We start from the raw sequence: 21460 nt of genomic DNA on the forward strand, positions 1-21460 counted from the left end.
CTTTGACTCTACCGAAATGGTCAAAAAACGCAATTGTAAGCTAAAACGCTTACATTGTAGTAATATTCAACTATTTACCTTAATTTTGCAACAAATTGGAAGTCTCTAGCACAATATTTCGATTTATGATGAATTTATGAAAAAACTTTTTCCTTACGTCCGCGCGGTAATTCTTCCGAAAAAAATCATACATGCGATTGTGATAATGTTTGCACCATTTTAAAATTAGCCGTTACATAAAGTTTTATATATGGAAATGTGCGCAATTTCATGCACAATACAACTAAAAACAACCCATGGTTGTAGCTTTTATCTATTTTGAAATATTTTCATATAAAAAATGATAAGTGACAAATTTTCAACCTTCGGTCAATTTTGACTCTACCGAAATGGTTGAAAAACGCAATTGTAAGCTAAAACTCTTATATTTTAGTAATATTCATTCATTTACCTTCGTTTTGTAACAAATTGGAAGTCTCTAGCACAATATTTCGATTTATGGTGAATTTATGAAAAAAATAAAATTTTCCTTACGTCCGCGCGGTAACTCTTCCGAAAAAATCATACGTGCGATTGTGGTAATGTTTGCACCATTTTAAATTAGCCATTACATAAAGTTTTATATATGAAAATGTGCGCAATTTCATGTAGAATACAACGAAAAATAATTGAGGTTTGTAGCTTTTCTCATTTTTGAAATATTTGCATATAAATCACGATAAATAGAAAAAAAACCACGTTCGGTCAACTTTGACTCTACCGAAATGGTCGAAAAACGCAAGTGTAAGCTAAAACTCTTATATTTTAGTAATATTCAATCATTTACCTTCATTTTGCAACAAATTGGAAGTCTCTAGCACAATATTTCAATTAATGGTGAATTTATGAAAAAAAAACTTTCCTTCCCTCAGCGCGCGGATTCTCCGCCATAAATCTCCGAATTGCGTACATCGAATTCTCGGAAAATTTGCTCCGTTTCATATTAGGCATTTCATAGAGTTTTATATATGAAAATGTGCGCAATTTCATGTAAAATAAAAGGAAAAATATTTGAAGGTTGTAGCTTTTCTCATTTTCGAAATATTTGCAGTATAAATCATGATAAATAGAAAAAAAACCACGTTCGGTCAACTTTGACTCTACCGAAATGGCCGAAAAACGCAATTGTAAGCTAAAACTCTTACAGTATTGTAATATTCAATCATTTGTATTCATTTTGAAAGAAATTGGAAGTCTCTAGAACAATATTGAGATTTACGGTGAATTTTTGAAAAAAATATTTTTTTACGTCCGCACGTTACGAATTCGTACATCATTTTGTGATAATATTTTTCCGGTGTTGCTTTTATTGTTTTACAATGTATTATATATCAAAATGATTGAAATTTAATGTACAATACAATACAAAAAAAGAAACTTGTTAGCTTTTACCGTTTTTTGCACAGCGTGATTTTAATACAATTATGTATAAATTTTTTTTCTTTCGCTACCATATATCGCATTATTTACATATGATAATGATATTATTTTTCATTTCTGATAATTGCATACTAAACTTCAGGCAATGACAAAAAAAGGAGCCAAAAATAAACTCTTAATATTCAAAACTAAGCGCGCTGTGATTTTTTGAAAAAATTATTTTTTCCGCTTCCGCGCTCACTCAAAACCGGCTCCGGAATTCGGGGGAGTTTTTTATTTTTACCGCTTCGGCGTTTAAGGGTTAACATACAGTCATCCGCCTCTTCATTATAAGGTAGCTTGCTCTCTCTTTGCTATGGATACTATTTTGATCACAATTTTATAGAGGTCAAGAGAATTCTTCCTTTTAGGTTGCCTTGAAACACCTTCGATGACACCTCTTCCTACGTTTACCCCAAAATTTGGCCTTCCAAAGCATTGGTTCAAATCGTCTTCTTACAAGAGCCTTATGCTTTAGTATTGGAACATCTTTTCTTTACTGAATTAATTGGGCAGTAGTTAAGGGTCCATTTGATGGTTTGATTGACTTTTAACAAACTAGTCTGGATTTGGTGCGAGGGACTTTGTTAACCATGAGGCCAAAGAGCCATTGCAATGAATGATAAAGGGATTTTGACGAAGGAAAAATCTATTTCTGGGGAGAGACCTGTGTCACCCGGTGAAAAGGTCCTTCTTGCTACTTTTCTGATATAAATAGTTTCCAAATATACCAGAGAAAGTTTTAGCATTGGTATGCAGAGGTTACTACCCTCGCGTGAGCACCCTAAGGGCGTCGTGTATAAAGAAAGGGCGTGTGAAAGCCACTAATCACAGGTCGTCTTCCATTTAGATTATTCCTTCGTCAATATACATATGTGGGGTGTGCCGTAACAGCGGTCTCCACCGCACCGGTCTGGACCACCCCTCCACCACCCGATGCTAGCGCCATCTGACATCCTTCTTTTTGGACTTACTAGCGTAGCACTTGGTTTTGTGATTGTGTTTTATCGCAAATTTTTTGATTATTTCGAGATGGCTGAAGCTCTTCTGGTATCTACACCCATGTTAAGTACCCCAATTTCTGTTTTCAATAAGAACAGTTAAAGAAATTTGGTATAAACCGAGTCCCGCATTTATATTTAGTTAGAATAGTCATTGCAAAGCGAGAAAGAGAGTTCCTACATAGCCAGTATTGGTTTTAATAGGATTAAGTAAATATGCCATCGTTTGGAGATTTAAGAAGGAATATATCCCTCTTTTTCCGTCCTGGCCTATTAGACCTCTCTCTCTCGCTTGCTTGAATTTTGTTTTAGTGACTATCCTATATCATTGTGTGTGTACTTGTAAGATATATTTAACCTTTTATCTGAGAGTGGCGTGTTAGGATCACATAGGAATTGGAATAAAAATTCTAAATTACTAGTGTTGAAGAGAGGCTGGAATATTCCCCCTCTTTTCAGATGCCTTATAAAGTACTTTCATAGCCTGTCTAAGGTACATAGGCTACATAGGGAATTGGAATAAAATTCTAAATTACTATTGTTGAAGAGAGGCTGGAATATTCCCCCTCTTTTCAGATGCCTTATCGAGTACTTTTATAAGCTTGGCTACTGTATATAGGCTCATTTCTTATACACGCTGGATAAGCTCTCAGTATCGATTATATTTTATTCATAGGTGGTAGTTTTCAGGTTAGCTTTTACGTTACTAGAGCCAGTTCTTTGTACCATATTTTATGACATAGGCTACCCTATGCTCATCTATTCATGGCCCCGACCGATAGCGAAGTATCATAAGTGACCCACCGGGTAGAAGCCTACGTTACCAGTTAATGACCATCTTGTCCAGGGAAGCCAGTTGGCATTTAGATTCCCCGACTTTAATACCATTTTCGAATGGTTCGTTTGGTCATATTTATCTGTCTTTGGTAACTAGGCACATTGTCTTTCAGACGATTGTCTCCCTATTGCTCAACGATTCTCGTTATCGGAAAGTGGACCATTACTGATCGCATATATGGCCAGCCCTTAACGGGCCGCCATTTGCGAATCCACCCCTTCCCCCTCCCTCATATCCCCCCCCCCCATCCTCCCTTTTTAGCCCCTCCCCTCCTTCCCGGCTACAGCTCAGGGGAGACGAGGAACAGGGCAGAAGGGTTGGTAATACGATAGTAATTACTAGACAGAGCTCTGCGGTGGAAAACTCCGTCGGCTTAGGGAGATTGTGTTAGGGGCGTTATTACTAATTTCGATATCTTATAAAAGTTGTTGTTCATCTCTTATTCAACTCCGGTATGCCTATGACGACTGGGAGACACCTCCCCTTGACGGGCCCCTCGGTTATTTGATATGGTACTCGATCTTGGCTCCGTTCCTGTTTACTCCGGTGGTCTAAACTCCACTGGAGATTCATTGTATTGAAGGTACATTTATTGGAAACAAACTTTTTTAGCCACCTTGTCACTGTTTGTTTTTCATATCAAATTGCTCCGGTGCTCACTGGACCTCCGGTGAGCAACGGAGCAAATAGAGTATCCTCGATCTTCTCAGACTTACAAGTACATATATGAGATACAGTACACTCTCTCCTAATAACTGTGGTGGCTAGCTCCGGCAAGCCTTTCCACGAGCATGTCAGGTTAAGACTACTTGCATGCCCCATTATATTCAAGTTTAGATAAATATTTCCCAGAAGGAGATGGTGTACTTATTGAAAATATTATTTCTGGGCTCAGCTCGTGTCGCTGCGCGAAATATCCTTTAATCTATTATTTCTAGGGTAAATGTACTAACACATACCAGAGAATAAATAAAATAAAGAAAAAGGTCAGTATAACTGACTCGCTCACCCTCCAAGAGGGTGTCGGTATGAACACTAGGCGAGTGAGACCACTACCACGAGCCAAATACCAATAGAAATCTCCCACAACAAAAACCCTCCATGAGGAGAGCCGACCCACAGAGTGAGCAGCTCGTACTACTACTACTCCATCCCATGCTGCCGACTGCTGCGCCTCTGGTGGCCATCCTTTCAAGTTAGCGCACACGAGTCGGTTGTGATATTTTTCTCTCTGTGTTTTTTGTGCCCTTTCGTTGGATTTATCTATAATGGAGCGTGCAGCTATTGCAGCAGCTAAGTTAAGTACTCAGTAATTATGGTTAGTTGATTCTTTTCGGCCCTCAGTCAGTATTTGCCGTTTTTTAGGTATAAATACGTACTTGGGGTCGGAAGCATGGCAGCATGGTTCTGCCGCGTGGTGGGTTCGTTCTCGGTCTCCCATACCTAGAACATCCCCATATATATGTACGCTCTATTTTAATTATCCGTTTTACTTAGGGTACTGTCTACTCAGGTTTGCCATGCATGCATGTCTTTTACCTTATGTAGGCTTCTTCTTTCCAGACCCTAGTCCCGGCTCTTAGTATCGGCCTCTGACTAGCTTTGAGTGGTAGACTTTCCTTCGGGTTAGTCGTACACTCCTGGATTTTTTCTCCTACTTTATTGTTTTCTTTCTTTTACTTTATTTATTCCATGTATTTTGTTATGGTTAGGTTAGTTAGGCGTCTGGCTTAGCCTAGGTCCTGGCTCATCGAGCCTATGCTACCGCTCATCAGTTCGGTTGCTTCCTATAGCATCTCTCTGATCAGTCGGTTTTGGCCCAGTGGGTCTCCATGCTACCGCTTTTCAGTTCAGTTGCTTCCCGATAGCATCTTTACCGTCTCGTGGTCACTACGCGATCACGAGACAGCCAGACGCCTGCCCAGTCCCCTTCCCCCCTCCTCTCGCTCTTCCATTGAGTCGGGGGAGGGTGGGTCGGTCTGACGCTCGCTCCACCTACCCGAGCATGCCTCCCTCATCCCCCCCCTCAGGCGGAGGGGCCAGAGAGACGGGATCAGACCCAGACTAGGAACGCAGATTACTCTCCGGCTCATCGGTCCGGCCCGGCCCGGTGGTAACGTGGTGGAGGGTACTGGCCTTTCCCCCCATCCGTTGCTTCCTGGTCGCTCCGGTTCGCTCGAGCCTGTATGTCTCCTCGCTCTTCCCGACCTTACTTGGACTCCTTTCCTGATCGGAGTCCTAGCATCCAGCGGGAAGATGTTAGTCCATCCAGTAGAATGGACCGGAACATACAGTAGGTCCCTACTAACCTTACCGTACCGCTGAGTTACTACACTCCGCCACGCACTGGACTCGTTCCGGTTCGTTTGTGTTTTAGGTTTAAGTGTTATTAGATTAACTATAAGTTTATCTTAAGTACCTTAAACCTTCCCCCCCCCTTTTTACATGTCTTACCGGATATCTCCGGGATTATAGCCTATTCAGGCAATGCAGGGGGGGTTATGCCCAAATTTTTCCGAGCTCCGGCATGCAACGGAGTTCTTCTGTCCTTTAGCCTGTAAGTGTTATTCTTTAAGATACTCATGTGTCTTCCCACTTACAGGCCACCAACTGTGAGCATCCGGGATGCGCCGCCACACTTCAGGACCCATGTGGACACGAAGTTTGCCGGTCCCATGCTCCATGCGCGACTCTGCACGGGGACATCCAGGTCTGGTACCATGAGACGTGTACCATATGTTACGATCTGGTGAGCCAGCTGTTAGAAGGGGTGAGTATTCCATCTCGGTAGCTGCTCCGCTTCTGTTTTAGTGCTTAAGTTTTCATCATCCACTTTAACTTAAGGCATCTAAGTTTAAGTTATATTTTAAGTTTAGTTTTAAGTGATTCTTAAATCTAATCTTCGCCCTCTCTTCCAGGCGCCGGCAGTGAAAGATACCGCGCTGGCAACCCTGCGGGCCTGGGTCGGTGGTTTTGGGAAAAACGCCGCCAAGGGTATGCCCTACATCTTGGAGAAGCGGTTGGCGCTGTTAATCTTCCCCGGAGGCAAGGCGACAGGATACGTCGACCCAGTAGAGGCGGCCCCTACTATCGCCTTCATCCAACAACAGCTGGCTGCCTCATTAACCGACCAAGACAGGATATCTCCACGGACGTCGCGACTTTAGATATTAATGTGGAACCTATGGTAGGTGTAGACGACCTGTTGGTCGAGGTAGGTATGGTGGACACCCAAGGGTCACCCTTGGGTGTGACTGTTTCTTCTACTCCTGCAACCTCTCCATCCTTCCAAGGCTTTACAGGCGATGAATTATATACTCCTCCTGACGCTTCGGTTAGACCTAAGGTCAAGGGTCAAGCAGTGAAATCCTTGACTAAGACGTCGTCGTCTTCTAAGAAGTCGGCTTCGGCGTTTCCTCCTCACGTAAGTCTCCGGCTGGCAATCCCGGAGCAGACAGGTCTAAAGCTTCTGGCTCCGGCTCTAAGTCCTCGAGGAGTAAATCCTCTAGAGAGAGATCTCGCACCCCGGCAGAGTCACCAGTTCCGCTACCCTTAGTTCCGGTTCAGAGCCACCCCTCCACCTCCGCAGCAGCTCCGGCCTTGGACTCCAATGCTGGTCTGTTGCAACAGGTGGGCGACCTGGTTGGGTCCTTAAAGAGTAGCATGGAACAGATGATCTCTCGTCTGTCGGATAGGATTACTTCCCAGGACTCCATTATAGCCGGACTGAAAGAAGCCCCTCTAGCCTCTCCTTCACTTTCCAATACGAGTGGAAATCAGCTTCCTCCGTATGACTCACTACCTCCGTTCTCGATGAACAATCCATGGAGAGTAGCGTCATACGCCCCCTTCCAAGACGGTCTCATCTCCATACCGGAATTCGGAACTCGAAGGATAGAGGACTTCGAGTTCTTTCCGGAAGACCTCCAGCCTCCGTTCATAGGCTACGCAAGGCTTACAGCTTCAGCCATGGTTCGGGATGATAGGGTACCAAAGGAGACAGTCCTCTATTCACGAGACCAGGCTCAGAGAGAATGGCTCAGATGTTTAGAGGACATGGATTGTTCTAATACCAGGATACAACCTTTCAAGAGTCCCTTTACCATTTTCACAATGGAGGAGAGTTGACGCCCGCTCCCGTTCCTGACAAGATCGCTAGGTCTACCATCCCAGCGGCCCAGAAGGGGGAACCCATGCCTCAATTAAAGGAAGCAGATCCCACATCTCCGTTGCTCCCCTCAGCCGGAGAATTGTGGGAGGACTTGCCAAACACCTTCTCAGCTGGCAAACTCAAACCGGACTGTGCTATGGAGCAGTTTGGTGAAAAGCTACCCAGGCTCCCAGATAGCCTTATTCAGGCTGAATTTGACGCGAAATCGCGATTAGCCAGATCGATTAACTCTATGGCTATGTCCGAGGTAGCAACCATAGCTTATGGCTCAGAACCACTTTTTAAGCTCATGACCAAAGCCCTGACTCAAACGGTACAGTCGGATATGTTTGAGTTTGCCACTGCTAGAACGAATTGTAGGAAGCATGTCCTGCAAGAGGCAACCATTCGACATGAGCCGAATAGGTTACTCTCGTCTAACATCTGGGGAGCAGATCTCTTCCCAGAAGCTATGGTGAAGGAAGTACAATCAGAGGCTACGAGGCTAAACCAGAGCCTTAAGGACCGTTGGGGCCTTACGGCTAAGAGGAGACAAGACTTAACACCTAAAGGTAATTGGGACAGAGGAAACCTAGGCGTTTCCATCCTTACCAGAAAAAGCAGCCACGCTTTCCTCAGCAAGTTCCAACGGTGCCCTTAGTGCAAACTGCCCAACCTTCCACCTCTAAGGCTCAATCACAGCCAATTTATGTGATATCCCCTCAGCCTCAGCCCTCCACCTCTTACGCCATCTCCCCAGCTTACAATCAAGCCTTCGAGAGTCAAGCTTCGCAGAAGTATGACCGCTCGGGTAAGGGAGGCAGAGGTAAGCGTTCCTTTCGTGGGAGAGGATCGGGAGGCCCCTTTAACAGGGAAAGCACTTCAGAGGAGGCCGAGGCGGTTACCAGAACCAATGAAGAACTTCAGGTAGGAGGGAGGCTGTTTCACTTTCGCCACCGGTGGAACTTCAGCGAATGGGCTCAGAGCATAGTGTCAAAAGGCCTGGGTTGGAGCTGGTTGACGAACCCACCTCCATCCAGACCTTTCCGTCAACTTCCTTCCAAGGAATTGACAGAGTACGCAGACGACCTCCTTCAGAAAGGAGCTATAGCGAGAGTCAAGAGATTAAAATTTCAAGGTCGCTTGTTCAGCGTGCCAAAGAAAGGCTCACAAAAAAGAAGGGTAATCTTAGACTTGTCCCGCTTAAACTTAGCCATCCGCTGCGACAAGTTCAAGATGCTCACGATCTCACAGGTACGGACCTTACTTCCCCGTGGGGCCGTCACCACCTCTATCGATCTTACAGACGCCTACTATCATATCCCTATTGCAAGACACTTCCGTCCATATCTGGGTTTCAAGATAGGAGACCAGACATTCTCCTTCAAGGTAGTCCCCTTCGGACTCAACGTGGCACCCAGGGTGTTCACGAAACTAGCGGAAGTGGTAGTACAACAACTCAGATCGCAAGGGATTATGGTAGTAGCGTATCTCGAGGATTGGTTGATCTGGGCTTCAACAGTCGAGGAATGCAACAGAGCTACACTGAAAGTGATTCAGTTCCTGGAATATCTAGGCTTCAAGATAAACAGGACCAAGTCAAGACTCACTCCAGAGTCAGACTTTCAGTGGCTGGGCATTCAATGGAATCTATCCTCCCATACTCTGTCGATTCCATCAACCAAAAGGAAAGAAATAGCGAAGTCAGTCAAGCAATTTCTAAGTCACAAACTGGCGTCAAGGAGAGCTCAGGAGAGGATCCTGGGTTCTCTCCAGTTTGCATCAGTGACGAACGTCTTAATGAAAGCCAAACTGAAAGACCTAACCAGAATCTGGCGCTCACGAGCAAATGTCAGGTCCAGGGACAAACTATCCTCAGTCCCTCTGATTCTAAAGAATCGACTTCGGCCGTGGGCGAAAGTCAAGAATTTGTCAGTGTCAGTACCCTTCAGTTCCCTCCACCAGGGATTACCATCCACACAGACGCGTCCTTAAGCGGTTGGGGAGGGTATTCCCACGTCCAAAAGGTTCAAGGAACTTGCGTCACCTCAGTTCAGTTCATCAGTTCCATATAAACGTACTGGAGGCAATGGCAGTGTTCTTGACTCTAAAAAGGTTGCGCCCACCAAAGTACTCCCACATAAAGCTAGTTCTGGACAGCGCAGTGGTAGTACATTGTATAAACAGAGGAGGCTCCAAGTCACGTCATCTAAATCATGTGATGGTAGCCATCTTCTCCCTGGCAGACAAGTTCAGTTGGCATCTCTCCTCCACTCACATAGCTGGAGTGAGAAACGTCATAGCAGACGCGTTATCCCGATCAGTCCACCCCTAGAGTCGGAATGGTCACTGGACAACAGTTCGTTCCAATGGATCCTTCAAAGAGTCCCAGGGCTACAGGTGGATCTCTTCGCGTCCCAAGCGAATCACAAACTCCCCTGTTATGTAGCCCCCAACCTGGACCCTCTGGCTTATGCCACGGACGCCCTGGCTCTAGACTGGAACAACTGGAAGAAGATTTATGTCTTCCCCCCAGTGAATCTCCTTATGAAAGTTTTAAACAAACTCAGGACGTTCAAGGGTCAAGTGGCTCTAGTAGCCCCAGACTGGCCGAAGAGCAATTGGTATCCCCTAATTCTGGAGCTGGGCCTTCGTCCTCTTCGGATCCCCAATCCCAGGCTCTCCCAGTCAGTACAAACGAAGACTGTGTTCGCTTCCTCAGGGATTCTCAAAACCCTAACTTTATGGATTTCATGAAGTTTGCGGCAAAAAGAGATGCGAATATTGACCCTCAGAATATTCTCTTCCTGGAATCCGATAAAAGGGATTCAACTTTGAGACAGTATGATGCTGCTGTCAAAAAGTTAGCAATCTTCCTGAGAGAATCTGATATTAGAATCATGACAGTTAATTCAGCTATATCCTTTTTCAGATCCTTATTTGAAAAAGGTTTAGCAGCTAGCACGATTACGACAAACAAGTCAGCCTTGAAAAAGATATTTCAATTTGGGTTCAACATAGACTTGACGGATTCCTACTTCTCGTCTATTCCTAAGGCATGTGCTAGACTTAGACCTTCTGTAAGGCCTACGTCAGTTTCATGGTTCTTAAACGATGTTCTAAAACTGGCTTCAGAAACCGATAATGACACATGCTCGTTTATAATGCTCTTAAGGAAACACTGTTTTTATTAAGCTTAGCTTCAGGAGCAAGAATTTCAGAACTGTCGGCTTTGTCCAGAGATCCGGATCATATTCAATTCCTTCCCACAGGGGAGGTACTACTTTCTCCGGATCGTAGCTTTTTAGCAAAGAATGAAGACCCTTTGATGAGGTGGGAACCTTGGAAGGTACTACCCCTTCCACAAGACGTATCTCTTTGCCCAGTTACAACTTTACGAGCCTTTCTGTCCAGGACCTCCTCATCCTCATCGGGTCCCCTCTTTAAGAGGGAAAAAGGTGGAACTTTATCCATTAAAGGCATCAGGCAACAAATCCTGTACTTTATTAAGCAAGCCAATCCTGACTCTTTCCCGAAAGTACATGATGTCAGGGCAGTAGCCACCTCAATTAATTATTTCCAACACATGAACTTCGATGAGTTGAAAAAGTATACCGGATGGAAATCGCCGACAGTGTTCAAACGCCATTACCTTAAGTCCTTGGAAGCTCTGAAATTTTCAGCAGTAGCAGCGGGAAACATAGTTTCCCCTGATTCTAGTTAAATTGTAGTAGAAGATTCAGTCCTCCTTTCTACCTGCTTCACCCAACAGTTCGTCTATTCCTACCGTGTTCATTTACATTCACCTGGTGTCTTAGCTGCTTATATGATGATGTAGTGTGTGCCCCCTATTTTTTGACTAGGGACACTCACAGATGATTGATGGATTTTGATCTCATGGATGTTACCCCCTTATTTTTATGCTAGGGGATACATCTCATTTATAATGGTTATGGGTTTTGTATATTAAGTCATATGCATTCCTTATATATTATACCTTGTTGGCTTAATTTGTTCATTTGATTATTTTAATTGCTATATTATATTTTGATACATGCCTTTACACAGATACCATTTTGTTACATGTAAGCCAATTTACCTCTGTACATATGTAATTACCTTATGATAAGAAACATGTTTAGAATTAAGGGTAATTTAAGCATATTTCTATTTTGTATCACTGTGTATTTGTATCTTTTTAGCAATTATATTCTTTTTATATTTACTTTATTTTTTATTTGAGACCTATTCTGATTTATTTTATTACTTTTGTTTACAATCTTGTGCTATTTCTCTGGTACGATTTCGCGCAGCGACACGAGCTGAGCCCAGAAAAGGGATTTTGACGTAAGGAAAAATCTATTTCTGGGCGATTGGCTCGTGTCGCCAGCGAAATCCCGCCCTACCCATCCCATCGCCCAAGATTGTCTGCTAACTTCAGGATGGCCACCAGAGGCGCAGCAGTCGGCAGCATGGGATGGAGTAGTAGTAGTACGAGCTGCTCACTCTGTGGGTCGGCTCTCCTCATGGAGGGTTTTTGTTGTGGGAGATTTCTATTGGTATTTGGCTCGTGGTAGTGGTCTCACTCGCCTAGTGTTCATACCGACACCCTCTTGGAGGGTGAGCGAGTCAGTTATACTGACCTTTTTCTTTATTTTATTTATTCTCTGGTATGTGTTAGTACATTTACCCTAGAAATAATAGATTAAAGGATATTTCGCTGGCGACACGAGCCAATCGCCCAGAAATAGATTTTTCCTTACGTCAAAATCCCTTATTACAGAAAGCCCGTTGCGCCTTCCAAGGTTGTCCGGCATCCTTCAGCGATCCGGTGGGCCATGATGTCTGCCGGTCGCATGCCCATTGTGCTATTTCCTTCGCGTTGGAGGAAGGCCAGACCCCTTACATGGTCTGGTTCCCGGAGCCCTGCTCTCTTTGCTTTGAGCTGATTTCGGTGTTGTTGAATGATGAGGTAAGCTTCAAAAAACACATTTACAGGTGCATGGTTTCTAGATAAGTTTATATGGTCACAGATCTACTTTAGGATCTAGCCAATATATAAAACTCAAAATTCACCCCATTTCAGGCGGACGAGGAGAGCCTTAAGACGGCCAAGGCGAGTCTGAGGCAGTGGGTTTCCGGGTTTGGCCGGAAGGCTCCTCAAGGTTGTCCTTACGTGCTGGACGGCAACCTGGCACCCCGTCTGTTCCCTGGCTCTCCGTCGGCAGCAGTAGATAAGGAGGTTGCTGCCCCCATTATGGAAGCCATCCGAGCTGCGATGGCTCCGCCCCCAGAGGACCAGCAATTGACGGGAGATGTTGCAGCACTTGACATCTGGGTGAAGAGGCTATGGCAGACTCCTTTATTTCTCCTACCCTTTCCTCTTCTTCTTTCTTGGGCTTTGATAAGCATGTTCCTTCACCTTGGGAAGGAGCTAAAAAAAATATTTTTTTCTTTTACATATGTATATATTTTGTTGTGTAGTAAAGGGATTTTGACGAAGGAAAAATCTATTTCTGGGCAACGACCTGTGTCGCCCTGTGAAATGGTTCCTTTGATACTATTTCTGAGGAATAAATATTGCTATTCATCCTAGAGAAAAAAGAAACTATATAATGCCAAGATAAATGGCTCGCTCACTTCTTATAGAAGTGTCGGTATAGTAAGGAGCGAGTGGAATCACTACCAGAGGTCCCTTGCCATTTAGCTTCTTCCCTCGACAAAACCCCGAACTACGGAGGAGCCGTGCTACAGCTCCCGGTCTACTACTACCGTGAGCGCCTCCGACGCCTGAGACATCATTCCTGAAGATAGCCTCCAAGCTTGGGGTAATCTGGGTGAGGATAATCTAACTACAGGGTGGGGTTTCACAGGGCGACAGGTCGTTGCCCAGAAATAGATTTTTTCTTCGTCAAAATCCCTTTTCTGGGCTTGACCTGTGTCGGCCTGTGAAATAGTACCAGAGAATGCTAAACACCAAGCTTGAGGAACAGTACAGATAAATTAAGAAGGTAAAGTTAAACACTTGTAAGGTTAATAGTATAATAATCAACTAAAATTGCAGTCTTACCCTAAGGGAAGTATAAGCCCTAAAACACGGGTTATAACTTATAATTAGTTAGCCTAACAACAAAAATAACAATACAGGTTAGGCAAAGACAGGATATAAGTTGATATATACAAAAGAATGGAACTGAATCCAATTAGAATGATGAACAAAAGCAAACTCAAGGTAACCCAATACATGGAGGCGACTAAACTAAGTAAGGGTGCAATGGGGCAGGTAGAAGGGAAGGCTACAAGAAGTTATAGTAAAAATTAAGAATCAGGAGAAACTGTGTTTCCAGCTGCCACTGCTGGAAATTTGAGGGCTTCTAAGGGTTTTAGGTAGTGCCGTTTGAAAACTGTCGGAGATTTCCAGCCTGTATACTTCTTAAGATCGTCAAAATTCATGTGTTGGAAATAATTAATAGATGTGGCCACCGCCCTAACATCGTGGGCCCGAGGAAAGGACTCTGGATTGGTCTGTTTAATGAAGTATAAAATTTGTTGCCTGATCCCTTTTAGGGATAATGTACCACCTTCCTTCCTAATGAACAAAGGGCCTGAAGATTTCAGAGTTCTGCTTAGGTAGGCTCTTAATGAGTTGACAGGACAAAGGGAAATGTCTTGAGGTAGTGGTAGGATTTTCCACGAGGACCATCTGTCCTATGGGTCTTCATTTTTGGCTAGAAAATGGCGATCTGGGGATAAGAGGACTTCCCCTGAGGGGAGGAACTCAATGTGGCCTGGTTCCCTTGATAAAGCTGACAGTTCTGATATTCTAGCTCCGGAGCCTAAACTTAATAAGAATAGGGTTTTCCTCAGGAGGGATATATAATTGCAAGAGTCATTGTTAATGTCCGAGGCCAGTTTGAGGACATCATTTAGGAACCAAGAGACTGATTTAGGTCTCGTTGATGGTCTTAATCTAGCACAAGCTTTTGGTATGGACGTAAAGTACGAATCCATAAGGTCTATGCTAAAACCAAATTGGAAGATCTTTTTAAGAGCTGATTTGGTCGTAGTGATAGTGCTTGCTGCTAAGCCTTTCCCAAACAGTGATCTGAAGAAAGTTATGGCTAGGTTCGTTGTCATGACTTGAGAATTTGACAACTTAAGGAACTCTGTTAGTTTCTTGACAGATGAATCATATTGCCGGAGAGTAGATTCTCTTTTATCTGATTCCAAGAATGAGATATTCTGGGGATCAATTTCTGCATTCCTCATGGCTGCAAATTTCAGAAAATCCATAAAGTTAGGGTTTTCTGAATTCTTGAGGAAGCGGACACAGTCTGAGTTTGCACTAACTGGGTTAGTTTGGGGTTGGGAATCCGTAGTGGTCGGAGTCTCAACTCTAGGAGTAGAGGGAACCAATTGCTCTTGGGCCAGTTGGGAGCTACTAGAGCTACTTGGCCTTTGAATGTCCTGAGTTTGTCTAAAACTTTCATGAGAAGGTTCACCGGAGGGAAGAGGTAAATATTCTTCCATTCGTTCCAATCGAGGATCATTGCATCCGTAGCGTATGCTAGAGGATCGAGGTTGGGTGCCACGTAACAAGGGAGTTTGTGGTTTGACTCCGTGGCGAAGAGGTCTACTTGGAGTCCGGGGACTTGTAGACTGATCCAATTGAATGAACTCCTGTCCAGTGTCCACTCCGATTCCAACGGAGCAGAGCGCGATAGAGCGTCTGCTACTACGTTCTTGACTCCTGCCAGGTGAGTGGCTGACAGGTGCCATTTGTTTTTGTTTGCCAGAGAAAAGATGGCTATCATGACATGGTTCAAGTGGCTTGACTTGGATCCGCCCCTGTTGATGCAGTGTACTACTACTGCACTGTCCAGAACTAATTTGAAATGTGAGTTCTTGGGTGGACGGAGCCGTTTCAGTGTGAGGAATACTGCCATGGCCTCCAGTACATTGATATGTAGCTGGCGGAGTGTTAACGACCAAGTTCCTTGAACTTTTTCGTACTGGGAGTATCCTCCCCACCCTGTTAGTGAGGCGTCTGTGTGGATCACTAATGATGGAGGGGGAAACTGTAGAGGAATTGCTTTTGAGAGATTCTTTGTCTCCGTCCAGGGACGGAGACGTTTCCGTAAGATCGCTGGGATAGAGGCTAGTTTGTCCCATGATCTGCAATTCGCTCTTGAGCGCCATACTCTGTTTATATCTTTGAGTTGGCTCTGAGCAGAACGTCTGTGACTGATGCAAACTGGAGTGAGCCCAGGATCCTCTCCTGGCACCTCCTGGATGTTTGTTGTCGTTTGAGAAATTGTTTTGTAGCTCTTGCAATTTCTTTCCTTTTCAACGACGGAATTGATAGAGTGTGCGATTGTAAGTCCCACTGAAGGCCTAACCACTGGAATCGAGATTCCGGTGTTAGTCTGGACTTGGTTTTGTTTATTTGAAAACCTAAATGTTCTAGGAATTTGATCACTCTGACCGTTGCTTCTTTGCATTCTTTGGGGTTCTTTGCCCAAATAAGCCAATCGTCCAGATAAGCCACTAACATTATTCCCTGTTTCCTTAGCTCTTGCACTACTGCTTCCGCCAATTTGGTGAAGATCCTGGGGGCTATGTTGAGCCCGAATGGCATTACCTTGAAGGAGTAGGATCTGTTGCCTAGTTTGAAGCCTAGGAATGGACGGAAGTGTCTGGCTATGGGAACATGATAGTAGGCATCTGTAAGATCTATAGAGGTTGTGACGGCCCCAGGGGGAAGTAAGGTCCGTGCCTGCGAAACGGTCGGCATCCTGAACTTGTCGCAATGAATGAATAAGTTCAGATGGGACAAGTCTAAGATGATTCTTCGGTTTACCGAGTCTTTCTTTGGCACGCTGAACAAGCGTCCTTGAAATTTTAAATTGTTGACTCTTGAGACTACTCCTTTGAGAAGGAGGTCTTCGGTATACTCTACCAATTCCGTTGTTGGTGCTTGATAGAATCTGTTGGTTGGAGGAGGGCCCTCTAGCCAACTCCAACCTAGTCCTTTTGTTACTATACTTTGAGCCCAAGGGCTGAACCCCCACCGCTGGCGGAAGAGGTACGGCCTCCCTCCTACCTTGGGACTCTCACTGCTGGTTTGCCGAGGGGCGGCCACCTCTTGCTCCTCGGAAACCTCTTCCTCTGTTAGCAGCCCTGCCGGATCCTCTGAATCGAGAGGCACCTCTTGCTCTGCTGCCTCTCGCAAACCTATTGAAAGCCTGAAAGTTCTGGCTTTCATAGTTGGAATTGTAGGCTGGCGAGACAGCAAAGGAAGTAGAGGGTTGAGATTGCTGGGACTGAGGGGTCAGAACAAGGTGTTGTTGACCCTTCGACGATGGTTGCCCTTGTGGTGCTGGGACTGCCTGAACCAACGTTTGCTGAGAAGGCTGGAAGGGAGAGAACTTCCTTGGTTTCTTCTTGTTCCTTGGGTTAGGACCAGAAGATTCCTGCCTCCGCTTTGCTACCAGTCCCCACCTGACTTTGAGGCACTGGTTAACCTTAGAAGCCTCATGAAGGACTTCTGCTACTACTGGTGCTGGAAAGAGGTCCGTTCCCCAAATTGAGGTAGCAATCAGTTTATTAGGTTCATGGCGGATAGTAGCTTCCGCCAGAACGTGCTTCCTACAATTTCTCCTGGCTATGAGGAAGTCGTAAAGGTCACACTGCATGGTGTGCAGCAGACCTTTAGCCAAAACTTTAAATAACGGCTCTTGTTGGTATACAAGAGCCGTCATCTCCACCTTAGTCATGGAGGAAAGGGATCTCGCGAGCCTAGTCCGGGCGTCGTACTCCATCTGGATGAGGGAGTCCGACAACCTGGGCAGTCTCTCACTAAAGAGAGAGGTGGCACAGTCCGCCTTTAGTTTTCCTACTGAGAAAGTAGGAACTGCCCCCTCGAAGTACGTCTCGGAGCCTGGGATTAAGAGAGAGGTGGGTTCCGTCTCTCGTAGTTGAGGCAGGGGCTCGTCTTTCAGGGCGGCCTGAAAGGTTGCTTCCACTACCTTAAGGGTCAGTGGTAGCGGAGTCCCTTCAACCGGAGTAAAAATGGTGAAAAGACTCCTAAAGGCTGTGATGCGGGTGTTTTCACACCCCCATTCCTCCAGACTTCTCATTAGAGTCTGCTGTGCCTGTTCCCTCGGAAGGATCACTGTTTCCTTGGGAACCTTGTCCTCTCTCATCATCGCTGCTTCCGTTAGTCGGACGTAGCCAATGAATGGTGGTTGAAGGTCTCTGGGGTGGAACTCGAAGTCCTCACGCCTTCGAGTTCCTATGCCTTCGATTGTCAACATTCCGTTGACAAACGGGGCATACGAAGCGATCCTCCAAGGGTTGGCCGCCTTGAATTCCGGCAGTTGGCTGGAATCTGGCATTGGAAGAGGAGAAGGTGGCACAGATAGAGGGGAACCTGCCGCGATCGAGGTTTGAATCCCGGCGATGGCATTCTCCTGAGCGGCCAGCCGTTCCGCCAGCGATTGGATCGACTGGCCGGAAGACGTAACAGAACTGGAGAGCTGGGAGAGCACCGAGCCGACCTTGTTGTCAACCAAGGCCCCTACGATCACTCCCACCTGCTCCAGAATATTAGCCGAAAAGGATTCGGGATCAAAAAGAGGGACTTGAGCCCGATCCTTACGTGATCTATGTTTGGGGGACCTCGACGCAGAATAAGAGGCCTCCCTTGACCTAACTGATCCGGGGTGGTGAGCCGGAGTTACAGTGTCTGTCAGGATGACCAATTTCTTGGGGAGAGACTTTTTAAGTTTCTCCTCGGTCATCTTAGCCTTGGGGATCACTGAAGTAGCCTTAGGACGGACAGACCGCTGCTCTTCAGTGAAGCCCCGGAAAGAAGTGGAAGTAGAAGGATCAGTAGAAGGTGATGGAGAAAGGGAATTCAGGAAAGGGCCCTGAGAACCCACAGAAGCTGCCCCTACTACACCCTTACCTGTACCCATGGAGTCAATAGCCATGGGTTCGACGTCGAGGTTCATTGCCGCAATGTCTTCTGCAATGTCCTCTGGGAAATCCCCCTCCTGAAGGGAGATCATGACTTGAAGGTCGGCCAGGAAAGGGGCGGCCGCTATCGGGTCCACCACTGATCCTTTCTTGGCTCCTGGGAATACTAGGTCCGCCATATCCTGGGTAAGAATGTAGGGGCGGCCCTTCGAATTCCGGCCAAAACCCCCTACCCAAGCTTTGAGAGTCGACAAAGCTTTCTTCTTTTCTTCATCAGAACCCTGTAAAAAAGGGTCTAGAGTTAGGGAGAGGATAGGGGAGGAATGTCTGTTGTGTTGAGATTATATGAATGTGTCTCATATGTGAAAGGTATAATATAATAACAAGTATTCCAGGTGATGAATGAATGAAGAAAGTGCTAAGAAACTTACTACTAGTGAGGCATCTCCTACTAGCAAGTAGCAGGTTTGGCAAGCTTCATGATGCCAAACGATAAAATCCTCCACTTTCACTGCACATCCTGCATGAGAACGGCATACTATATGGCCGCACGGGTCTTGGAGGATGGCATTGCACCCAATCTCCTGGCACAACATCTGTAAGTCAAAGGATACATGAGTACCAATGACAACCTCCGGTGGTATAATATGCAAAATATCCGTGGGTGCCAAAGTAGGACCGACGGATAGAGATCTACGTATGAATATTATGTAGAAAAGTTATGAGGGGGGAAGAAAGTCTCTGCCTCCGCCTAAGCTCACTTGTATATGATTAAAAATAGACTCCGTAGGGCCCGGAGTTCTCCATATGACCCGGAGTTAATTAATATTGAGTGAGCAATGTCAAACTTCTAACGAAGCAAGGGATAGTACGAGAGGCGGAAATAAAAAACCCCCCGGAGTAACGCAAAAGATTCTAAACATTAAATAAAACAAAATAAAAACAAAATAAAAACCTATTATATCAGTAAGTGCTCGTGTGAACTATCCTAAGTGGATAGGAAACCCAGTGGTTCCCTCCCCCCCTCTCTATGTTCGGTAGCGGCGGATAGACACCTGCCGGACTGAACTGGGGGGGAAAGGGTAGGGAAGAACGTGGGGTAGGGGAGCCCTCCCCCACTGAGCGGCCAGTTAAGGACGGAGAAGAAGGGGGGAGGAGGTCCCGAGCCCCCGAGGCACATGACGAGTGAGAATACCAGTAGGGGAGGGGAGATCCCCACCAGTCCCGTGAGTCACCCCCTCTCATGCAGACTCGGACGCTAGCTGTGAGAAACGAGTCATCACCCATCGACGTGGATGGCAATGTATGGAGGGGGGGAATGGGGGGACGGGAGGGGGACCCCGTAACCGGGTAGCTCACCGCGATCAACCGGTGGTCTTCCCAGCCAGGTGAAAGACACGAGGTGGGGAAGAACCGTCGGAACAACATCAATATCACTGATATATATAGGATTACTTATAATAATCAATCAAATAAAATTAAAGCGATATCTTAAAGCTAGGCTAACACGGGGAACACGAAGCTAAGCAAACAGAAAATTAGGCTAATCGCCGATCCGAAGAAAGGGGTATGTTAGCCTAATCTAACCTCTAGTTCAAGAAAACGGGGGGCAGGCTAATCACCAATTGACAATTGGGGTATGAAAGCCTAACTTAACGGTAAAATAAATGATAACAGGGAAGCTAATCGCCATACCGAAGCATGGTGTATGTTAGCCAACCTAGTACCTATAATATTATTAATGGTAATCAGGAACTAGAGAAGGAAAGAGAGAACATCAGAATAATTAAGATGATATGACTCTCAAAATTGTGACTGATAAAACTCCTAACAATGTAAGGCGTAGCTAGACTAAGGTCCGAAACGTGCGGTCGGAGCGTGCCCCGTGGAGGCCTAACTAAAAAACTAACTGCATAAAAGATATAGAGACTATGTATAAGTAACCATATCTAAAGTACTGAGAAAAAGGGGAAATCCCTAACGGTATGGAAGACCGAAAGAGAGAACCCGTACCGCCAAGCGGTCGAGGGGCATACCGGCCGATAAGGCTCCGAATATGTATAAAACACGAAGATCATCATAAAATGAGATCAGTAACCCCAAACAGTACTTAACTTAGAAGCAGAAGCTGAAGACATCTTGAAAATAAAAGATAATCCAAAAGATAATCCAAAATCGAGCGAAACACAGCACAGAAAAATTCTAACGTCTGGTTGTAACGCGTGCTATCGAAAGGAATGACGTCTCAGGCGTCGGAGGCGCTCACGGTAGTAGTAGACCGGGAGCTGTAGCACGGCTCCTCCGTAGTTCGGGGTTTTGTCGAGGGAAGAAGCTAAATGGCAAGGGACCTCTGGTAGTGATTCCACTCGCTCCTTACTATACCGACACTTCTATAAGAAGTGAGCGAGCCATTTATCTTGGCATTATATTGTTTCTTTTTTCTCTAGGATGAATAGCAATATTTATTCCTCAGAAATAGTATCAAAGGAACCATTTCACAGGCCGACACAGGTCAAGCCCAGAAATGAGATTGTTGAATTTTTTATGGTTTTTAGTCTTGCATTACTCATAAGGTTTTCACTTATGAAATTGCATTTTGTTTAGTAAAATTTGTGATTCTATTCTAAAGTTTTAACTCTGGTTGAGTGTTATTTTATGCATAAAGACTGTAAAATCTGACTTTTGTATCTCATTTCTGTACTTCAAATGTGGACTTTTAAGAAAATTGTTAAGTTTTAATGTTATGTTGATGATAAGCCATTGGCTGCATGAAAAGGTTGATTTTGTATTTTTAATGCTTTAATTTCAGAACTGTGATGGTGTAAGATGGGTGAAAGAAGCAGAGTGCCCTCCATCAAATGAACAATCTATGTAAGTATTATCTGTCTGTTTCTGTAGTTCTTGATTTTTTGGTAGCTGCCTATATTATGCTGAATAGTCATTCATGTTATTTTATGCATGTACAGTAATTGTTCTCTACCTCCCACAAGCATGGAGAACTCTATATTTCATGTTTTTATGTCAGATTTTCCT

At 45.0% G+C, this 21460-nt stretch overlaps 1 protein-coding gene across 1 annotated transcript in view; it reads left to right on the top strand.

The window, feature by feature from the left end:
• LOC135205686 (uncharacterized) overlaps positions 1–21460 on the top strand; it is a gene marked incomplete in the record, with an annotated part of 452407 nt that overhangs the window by 356533 nt on the left and 74414 nt on the right. Inside the window, 1 exon segment of the mRNA XM_064236602.1 lies at positions 21237–21298. Coding sequence (XP_064092672.1) covers positions 21237–21298 — 62 coding nt within the window.

Source organism: Macrobrachium nipponense, chromosome 24, assembly GCF_015104395.2.
Source record: "Macrobrachium nipponense isolate FS-2020 chromosome 24, ASM1510439v2, whole genome shotgun sequence".
NCBI classification, from domain to species: domain Eukaryota; kingdom Metazoa; phylum Arthropoda; class Malacostraca; order Decapoda; family Palaemonidae; genus Macrobrachium; species Macrobrachium nipponense.